The sequence below is a fragment of the Phasianus colchicus genome, chromosome 3, assembly GCF_987193195.1.
Source record: "Phasianus colchicus chromosome 3, bPhaCol1.hap1.1, whole genome shotgun sequence".
NCBI lineage: Eukaryota > Metazoa > Chordata > Aves > Galliformes > Phasianidae > Phasianus > Phasianus colchicus.
This window is the reverse complement of record NC_143438.1, coordinates 53,055,004-53,065,143: the sequence shown is the minus strand read 5'-3', so window position 1 is coordinate 53,065,143 and position 10,140 is coordinate 53,055,004. Positions and strand designations below refer to the sequence as shown.

The window sequence follows — 10,140 nt, the reverse complement described above, 5'->3', positions numbered from 1 at the left end:
TTCTCTTTCACTGACTTATGTACATACAATGGATGTGCACAAGCAGGATCTCCTGCCTAAGGCACTGAATGGAAAATAAATAAACAAATGGCAAATGTTATTTTATCTCTTTATTTTTTTTTTCCAGAATAGTTTAATATTGAAGCTCAAGTTGTTATTTTCAAGGGACAGAAAAGGGGAAAAGGAAAGGGAGAAGAGAGAAGGTATGAAGACAAATTATTTTATTTAATTTATGGTTTTGTGAGCGGTCACTTTTGGAGGCAACAAAATGTTTTCTTAAAAAACAAAATGAAACAAAAAACAAAACCAGCACCATTAAAGAAAGCACGATCCCTGAATTCTAAACAAAACACTGTCTTGAAACAAAAAAACTGCCAAGATGCTTGTTTCCCCTAGCCAGGTTGGGCTGGGTAACACAGCGACGCATAACAGCATTGAACTGTAGCAATCCTGCTGAATTCAACTACACCTCCTTCGGAAGATTCAGAGAACCATTTTCCGACCTTGTCCCGTGGGAATAATATTTTCTTTGGTAGAGGACTGAAGGAGTGTATTTACATCACTGAATGTGGATAGAAAAAATATCTACGCACGGCGCACGGTAGGGATCTCCCCAATAAATCTGTATTTCTCATGCATGTGGAGTATGAGTGGATTTCACATTGCTGTTATACTGTAGGAGTAATACTGCCCTATGAAGGCATAGAATGGCTAATGTCAAACAGATGTAAACATTCAGAATACTGACAAAAAAAAAAAACAAACAAAAAACAAACAAAAAAAACCCATACATACAAAAAACCCTGTACTGAAAATGTGGATTGTGTTAAGTTTCCATAAAGCAGAAAAAATATTTTACAGCAGTACAAGAGAATGATGGCAACAAAGTAAAGCACTTTTCTTGTAACATTCATGAACAGTACAAATACAACAAAGTTATCCTACGGACTAAATTATTCTTTAACTATCAAATATAGTACAAAGCGAAATATTATGTGCTATAAAAGAAGCAGCTCCTTAAATTAGACTAAAAAAAATGCTTTTTGTTGTTGTTGTTGGTTTTACAGTGACAAAGCATGATGACCGAAGACAAGAGGATTTCATAGACTCAGAAACACTTGGCTACACGGGTCCATGACAGAGCCACCGAATGTCCCGCAGAGCCCAGAGGACGCCCGGCCGTGCTGTGCCAGGAGGCTGGGGAATCATTCAGTGCTCAGAGCAGGGCCCCTCACGTGCATCATCTACAATGATCCCTTTCGGTGGCATTTCTCAGCTCGTGCTTATCCCGGTACTTCACCACACCTTGGAGAAACTGCTCAACCAGAGGCTACAATAACTATTCTGAAATTGTGCGTGTGTTCATAAGGGGAAGGGGGTGCAGCATAAGGTAATTTTACTTCAGAAATTGCATTATAAAGCACCATATGCACCAGCTTAAAAGCTGGGCAAGGAATTGCAGGGCCCTGAAAAACCATCTGCACGTTCCATAGCTTACCCTGACAACATGCACCGCCCTCAAGAAGAAAGTCTATAGTACAGAGAATACACCTTTTCCTTTATGGCTCAACCTTGGTTTTTGTCTTTTAAACATTGTTTCATGTACTAGACCTCAGCAGGTAAATAAAAAGCAAACAGGGAGCACCCAGTTTACCATTTCCTTTTTTTTTTTTTTTTTTTTCCATTTTTTTCTTTTTTATGTTATTTCAAAGGGAATTTCTGCTTGGAAAACTAGTTCAGAACAGGAACACGCAAACACACACACTGCAAATGCCCTAATGTTATCTGCATAACTCGCAGGTATGCAATTAACAAAAACAAAGAGGGAGGAAAGAAAAAAGGAGTGTTTCTCCCTTTCACCCAAAAGTGCTGCTTCAGGGGTAGGAGTGGGGGTTAGGAGAGGGAAACAAATTTGGAGATTTACAAAAAAAAGAAGTAAATAATATGTGCTGGACATTGGAACACGTATGTACACGCAAACACAGAGCAGTGTGTTCTCAAGCAATTCTTTCACCACTTTTCAGTGCATAAACTATTAACACCCAATGGTGCAAACTGCACAGTCATTAGAAAACAGAATGACAGTTGGGCCTGAAGCCCAAATGAAAAGGAGTCATTCAAAATTAACTTCTAAAGGTGATTGTGTTCTGCTTTAGGACCATAGGTCACTCTTCCCCAAGCATTTGTGTGATATGAGAATCAAAGAAAGATTTTCAATCCTACTAAGATTCAGTGGGGTTCCCATATCACTGCAGTTGCTTTTGAATATTTCAATAACCTAAAACTATTTTCTGTAACAACACTTCACAACTGTTGTTAACTGATTGGTCAAATTTATTCCTGGTGCAATTTCAGTGACTCGTGAATGAAAGAAATGGAACTGCACTATGGAAGAGTTTGGTCAGTGGTGTAATATAACATAGCACCATTTAGTCTAATGCCACTTTAAATAACATTTTATCATGACCTCACACATGCAAGTTGCAATCCTGATACAAAAATGTCAATCTGACATGAATGAGTTACCTACCACATTAGTCACACTCTTATCCTTTGAACAAAGTAAAACTATTTTTGTGGCCGGAATTTATTTCTGTATGATGCCAGTCGATACAAGAAGTATTTCAAGATGCAAGTACAAACAAATATTGACTTATGTGCTGTGGACAGGAAAACCTGAGCTAGAAATAAGGATTCCCAGCAGGCTTATATAAACACAGGTTATAAGAAGTCTAAGACTGGTCGCTCTCTTCATTTTAAATAGAAGCATCCTACCTATACCAAGTATAAATACAATGCAATACAATTCCAATACAAAGGCTCCTCAAATATGAACTTGATATGCATGAACTGACTACACTCATGCTCACCCATGAGTATTTTCCAGTCGCTATTTTTCCAGCAGCATACCACTGAGTGCAAATTTTCATACGGCTACTTCTAGGTTTTTGCTTGGCTGGCGTCTTTTCTTACCAGGAGACCTGAAAGTGCTGAGAAGCCATTTCTTAACTCTCATTTCATATTAAGGAGCACTTTTGTATAGAAAAAATATATTATTGTATCAGCAACAAATTTGTTAGTGTAATTATAAATGGCCTTTGTATCACACAGTGTCAAAAATAATATTGATATGTTGCTAATTACAATAAAAGAGAACATCAAGGTGCACCATAGAGCTTCCTATGACAGGAATGTATGTTGTAGATATTCCAGCTCAATGTTAAGACAACAAATGGCATTTATCATGTTTGTGAAAATGGTCCCACAAGGAAATAAATGTGATTCCTCCATTCAGTAGGACCTCACCAATACAGCGTCAGGGAGACCAGTTACAGCTTATTAGTAAGTGTGCAAACAAAGATTGTATTAAAAAAGTACTGTGTAAAATGTAGTATACTTTTTGTTTCCTAAAATCATTAGTTTCCTAAATTCATTCACATTAATATTAATTCACAACATTTCAGAATGCCACAGTAACTGCAGCATTATATACTTAAGTAATGCTGAGATCTAAACAGTATTACACCTGATGCACTCTTATTACACTCTTATTACATTGCTCTGAGAACTGTGAAAAGAAAACCAGTTTTCTTGAGCAGATTGGAAGGCTTTTGGATTAATGAGGTTCTACTGTAATGGTAAAAATAACATTTTTCTCTGATGCTCACATTTGGGCAGACCCAATCATGTATTAACAGATGGATGATTTGCACTCTACATTCTGTATTCTTGAAGTGGGAGTAAAAAAAAACCACAGAATTTTCATCTCCCCAGCAACTGCCCGTGCTTTATCCCTTTATAATATTTTCCTTTTAGGTGTATAGGGCCCCCAGATTATTGTTTTTCTTCTCTGCTGTAATGGTGGCTCACACATATGGAATGCAACTATAGTCCTAAATTTAAATACAGTACTGGATAAATACTGAAGATCACTTTAAAGATGCAGTATCCCTTTAAAAAATGCCTTTTTGCTTTCAAATTTCTAAAATGTAGAGTAAGAGGTCTACATTCCTTTCAGGAAAAAAAAAAAAAAAAAAAAAAGTAGTGCTTAAGAATGACTTTAAGTGACAAAATTCAGATGTTATTTTGAGTAGCTCACATAAAAGGAAAAATAACAGATAATCTAATATTTAATCAATACACAATTAGAATCTTTCCTTATTAATTCATCATAAGGATGCATCGATTTTAGGCCACAGAAAGGCTAAAATATCCAGAACTATTACATACATCTGACCCTATATATATTTGGGGCTGACGAACCAAGTGGAAAGATTAGATAGACAAATACAAATAAAGAATATTTGAGTAGGAAACAGGAAAAGAGGCTTCTAATCCCCAGTAGAGAAGTTACTTTCTCGAGACTCTACTGAAGGCAACATGATTCCAGTGCTGGTCTCACTAACCCATCACAGATATGAGTCTTTCTCAAGGAATCAAAGAGAAGAGATGATAAGTAATATTTCAATTCTATAATCTCCAGCAGGCACGTGAGGAAACTCCTCTAATGATCTAAATTCCTTATTTTTTGCTAAGTGAGGTGACTATATTTTAGCTCTAGACAGTAAAAGTTTTAAGAAAACAATTCAATTAGCAGAAAAACTGCAAAGTAACTGAGAGGCTACTATGACCAATGTGCACACCTTCCCACTGCCTTACATGAGATGGGCAGTTGGCATGCAGTGTGCAGTTCTGCATAGTACTCCACTTCTCGTAGAGTTAATTTTCCACTGATCTTTAACCTGTAGCTTCTATCAACAATTAAAGAAATGGGGGAAAATGTGCTGCACTTTGTGCAAATAAATAGGAGCTAGAAATGCCATGCAAAAATGCCTTTTTTTTTTTAAATCTTTTTATACACAGCATGAATGTTCATAGAAGCTTCGGTGGCAAAGTTCTCAGTTTTTTTAAAACTAGTCCTACAGGTTTTCTCTTCTTTCCTGCAAATGGCACTTAGGCCAGAATAACTGAATTCTGAAAGCACCATGAGGGGGAAAAAAAAATAACAAAAATAAACAGCCAAACAACTAATTGCAAACTGTTAATGGCCTAAACTGTTCCATCCCTCCATTCCTCTGCCCTGTTCTCCCGCGCTGACAAGGGATACTGCATCTTTGTCCCAGTCTCTACCGTACAACCAGGCAAGCTACACACAGTTTGGAAGGCCCTATGCAGTCATCATGACAGAAGGCGCCACAGCCTTTGCACACGATCATGGCTTTCAGCCTGCAAGAGCATTTCAGTTCCAGTTCATCGGCATTGCTACTGTCAGCAAATTTCTGAACCGGCATCTGCGCGTTCTGGTTAGACAGGCCCGTGGCAGCGTTCGAGCCACTTCCTAGCATCCCAATCGATTTCTCAATTGCAGATGCTGCCCTTTTGAAGCTTGTGCTACCAAAGTGTATTGTTGGATAACTTCCACAGAGCTGCTGCTGCTGCTGCTGCTGCTGCTGTGGCTGCAGGTGCTGCGTCTGTATTTTTGGAGCAGCAAGTTGGGTAAAAGGCTTCTGTGGCTCAGTGAGTAAATAGGAAGAGAAATCTGCATTCTTTAATGCAAATGCTTTTAACTGTTCTTTCACTTCGTTCTGATCATAGGAAGCTTGTTTCATGCCCAGTTCGCAGCTGCTGCTTAAACCTTCCTCAAAAGAAACAGGTTCAGATTTTATATTGCTACAGATGCTTGCTGGCTGAGGCCAACTAAGTCTTTTTGTGGTTTCCATAGTAACTGTCGGTTGTTTTTGATCAGAGGGGACATCTACATTTGGGTGAGGAGGGGGAAGAGGAGGCAGGGGTGGAGGTGGAGGGGGAGGATGCACTAAGGTTTTACTCTGGAGTGTCTGAGAGGCACTGGCAATGTCATCACCTTCCTTAATCTGAATACTGGGGGAAAAGACACTTCCTAGCCTCAGCTGGTGAGCTGCTGTAGAAATATTCCCATCTCCCAAGTTCTTCTGTTCCAGGTGTCTGCTAAAAGTAAACGCATTGCAGCCAGGTGGGCCTTTTGATGTAGCTTGCAACAAAGCTGCCGTGGGAATCGGGCCTCTCGCAGCCATGGACATTTGGTAAAAATGCTGTCTATGTGAGGTATTAGCTTCTGCGTGAAAGCTGCCATTTTTATCAATGTGAAATAAGCTCTGCTGGAAACTGCACGAAGGCAATGGCCTCTTCTGCTGCTTGATCTCTGGGCTGTGAGCGATGCGGCTCTGAACTGCATGTTTGTTCAGCCACTCTTGTTTAAATGGCTGCCCATGCCCTAGCTGGTTCATGCTGGAACTAATTACACAAGGAGTTGCTTTAACATCACTGTCCATTGACACCTTCCCAGGCTCGCATTTAATTTGAGCGTGTTCCCCTATAGTCCTGGCCATCCTCTTTTTTGGATGGTTTTCGCGCTTTCTGATTTGTAGCGGGGCTATGCCGCCTGCTGTAAATCCTTTACCATCTGGGTTAGGAGAACTGGAAGGATGCTCAACAATATTTCTCTCGGACACTGCTGTTTTACATACTGAGGTAGTTTGCAAAGGCAAGGGGAGCCTGCTAATTTCTAGTTTGGCTCCTGATCTGGGCTGCGGCAGCACTTTCTCTAAAGGCAGATTGCCTTGCAGTAATTGTGTCACTAAAGGATTGTTGGCCTCCACTGACGAGAGGCGACAGCTTGAGCCCCCAGCACTCGTAACTCTTTTGAGGGTTTCTGTTGTCAGGGACAGGGAGTCATCCATGGAATCCGCAATGGGTGCCTTGGCGGCCTGCGCTGGCTGGGCGCTTGGGGCTATTTCTGAGGACTGGGCTGCCATTTCAGGACCTGTGAAATCCTCTGTGTCCATCCTGAAGCACTTGTCAGACTCTTTAGTTTCAGATTTAACAGGAACAGCAAGGCTTGTCAAAAGACTCCTGGACTGCAGCTCTGACATTTGTGTGTAACTGGAAGGTTCGGTTTTGACACTTTTTAAGCAGTTTTGTTCTGCATATTCCTTATGCTTACTGGCGTTAAGATGGCTGACCACCGGCTGGTCTGTGCTCATTGCCTCTTCATCATGCCAACAAATTCTATTGTTAGTGCTATACTGACTGACACAGGCAGCATCTGCTTCATTTTTAAATGCTGAAGGACCTCTTAACTGCTCAGAAAAACCTTGGCTGGGAGTAACCACCTCAATTAATTTATCCTGGGGAGCAAGAGGCACTTCTCGAAGACTTGAACAACCTGCCTGCAAGTTCTTGCTGTCTTGCTTTGCTGTAATGTTGATAAAGCTGGAACTGTGCTCAAGGCTTTCATTAGAGACTACTTCAGGCCTGCTTATTACAGACACCTGAGAACAGGCTATACTTTGTAAGGCAGCTTCTGTCCGTACAGGTCTGCTCTGCAGGTCAGTGCTGTTCTCTGCATTTTCAATTGAAGAAGAAAGCGACAGACTGGAATTCAAATTTGTAGTGTGGTCAACAATGACTTTGCAAGGTATAGATCTATTCATGGCAGTTTGTGTATAGCTCACTGGCTGAGATTTACCCGAGAGATCCATTCGGTTTCGTGCTCCAGAGCTTTTGTCTAAGAGATCAGCATTTAATTTAGTAGCATTATCGTAGGAGCTTATTGTCACCATGTTACCAGTAAACATTGAAATGGGTGGCCTTGAGACAGAATCTGCTACTGCAACAGCCTCACTGCAACTTAAAGCTGACCTGACGGTAGTGTGGATGGAGACAGTGCTTTGCTCATTACACCCTGTTATGGCTATCTTATCAGAAGAAAATCTGTTGGTAGTCCCCACTGGGGGAATCAACACAGAACTACCAGAGAGATGATTTGGCAAGTTATTTGGAATGGATGAAGCTGGCACAGTGGCATAATGACTGGAGACTGCATTATTTGCATTGCTACTTGGTATTGGCAACCTTTTGTCATCGACGGCATTTGATAAGACTGTACTGTCTATGGAGACCGGTACGTTACTGTTATCAATACATTTTGGTCCAACGGCTATGCATGGAGTATCAGCCCCTTGGATGGATTTCAGCATTTTTATATTACAAGCTGAAACTGCTGTGTTCACACTGTCAACAGACATTAAAACAGAGGATTTATCAACAGAACTTGCAAAAGAAAGTTCTTTAATTGCTCCAGACATAGCAGTGCTGCAAACAGACACAGAGACTGAACTTTTATTATAAAGCACTGGCACACTGTTACTTTCAGTAGAGGTAGATGAAATAATTTTCTCACACAATTGTGGCATAGGTATATTCTCATCGGAACTGTGCACAGGTATCTCAGTAGCAGTTTCTGGTAATGTAGCTGTGTTAAGTGACTGCTGTAATAAAGTGGTAGTCTCACGGTGATGAACAGATTTGTTGCTAGGGGACCTGCAGTTAGGATTAACTATAATGACACCGGTAGAACCTTCAATCTTTGTATCAGTAGACGCTGATACTTCTAGAGATGAGGTACTTTCCTTTGAGTTGAACTGTGACTTTGATTCTTTATTAGTCTGGAGTAAATGAGCTCTGGCTTGATGCTTTGCAAATAGCTTGGCCTTTGTTTGCTCCTTGATGTGTGCCAGCGTTCTTGTCTTCCCACCTTCGCATGGAGTCCCCATTGCTCCAGAGACAATGCTTGCAGCTGCTGCCACAGCTGCTGCAGCTGCTGCTTCTCTTTGGGCTCGTGCTTGTTGAGCTCTTGCTTTGATATCTGCAAGAGTTCTAGCCCCAGTGTTCCTTCCACTGCTGACCGATGTACTTGCGGAAACTCGAGGTTCTGGTTTTGAAACAGGTTGGCTCTTGATAATAAAAGGTGGTCCAATTTTTGAAAGTTGAATCTAAAGGAAGAAAAGAAAAACAATAATTTGAATCAGATCAACAACTTTAGTTAGTGTCACTTGTTGTCTCTTAAAAGGGTCAGAACAAGGTGATGAAGGGAATTACTGTTCAGTGCCACTGGACAGAAAAATGCTAGAAAGTAACGATGTTTACACTGCATTATTTTCTCGTTGTCCAGCAGCACAAACTGACACCTGTTTTAGCCTACTCATGCTGCTTTCTTGACAGGAAGAAAGACATGAACTGGAGGGCTACATAATGCTTATCTGACACAATTTGTCAGTTCTGTTCTATCTGCAGTGCGTCTAACTGAGAAGATGAACAGGCCTAGTGCAATAATATTGTGAAAGTACTAAGCATTTGCTACAAATACGTGAAAAAATAACAACTGTGCAGTGCTTTTGCTCCTCAGCCTCCAGTGACTAAGCCATTAGGAACAGCCTGTATTCCCCTTACGTACCAGGTAACAAATCTTGCCTTTAGACAGGATGTAGAAGTAGCCACCAGTACAACCACTGAGCTTGTTTTTCACATTATATCACAGAGCACTTTAGAGTACTATAAAAGAAGTGAATCACCAAGGATACATCTTTCTCATCCTCAACTGGAATTTTAAGAGACTCACTTTAGTACATCCCTGGAATACCTCCTACACTACTGCGTTTCAAAAACGAAAATCTCAAGCCTTCAAATATTAAAAGTGCAAACAAGACTTTAAATACCAAAACCTTTAAGCAAAGTAATAATCTCTAGGATCACTATGATTATTTGTATGTTTTCCAATTAAGCACACCTGGTTTCAGGATTAGAGATTAGAAGTCCTGGAATCACATTGTAACTTGTATACTCTCTTAGAATGCCCAAAGCCTGGCAAAAGAACATTTCATTTTTTTAAAAGGGACATAAATTTACTGACTGTCCACAGTAATAGGATTTAGTGTTTAGTGCTATCACTTCTTTCCTGAGAGGAGCTGGAAAAAAAAACCTACGTAGTATTATTTCTAACAAAAGTAGTCATAAGGTATGACAGCAAGTGAAAGCCTTATCAGATTTAGGAGAAAGGAGGTTCTTTCCTCTCTTTCAATAACAAGCAAAGTGGTTTGTTGGTGAGATAACCCACAAGCAAATAGTTTTTACACAAAGAACATCTTGAAATGATCGTTCAAAATTATTTTTGAAAATGCCTGCCAAGTTTTAATATCCTCATTCACTGCTTGGAGCCATCAGGTCTTGTTTGATATGACTGTGCAAGACTGACGGTCTTCAGACAGCCCATCTGATGGACTCACATAGAGGGTTGGAATATTTCACTCTTCCTAGCAGTTA

The 10,140-nt window shown here is 40.2% G+C and overlaps 1 protein-coding gene across 9 annotated transcripts in view; it reads right to left on the bottom strand.

Moving 5' to 3' along the window:
- Window positions 1-1,678: 1,678 nt before the first annotated feature.
- The window catches only part of ASXL3 (ASXL transcriptional regulator 3), a 128,253-nt gene continuing 119,791 nt past the window's right edge, over window positions 1,679-10,140 (bottom strand). For 6 of the 9 annotated variants that reach the window (XM_090137514.1, XM_090137515.1, XM_090137516.1 and 3 more), the window contains one exon: window positions 1,680-8,813. In XM_090137514.1, coding sequence (XP_089993640.1) covers window positions 5,127-8,813 — 3,687 coding nt within the window. In that variant the 3' untranslated portion in view covers window positions 1,680-5,126. Of the gene's footprint in view, window positions 8,814-10,140 lie in introns of all 9 variants that reach the window. The other 3 variants (XM_090137513.1, XM_090137519.1, XM_031612904.2) reach the window with 1 other exon arrangement.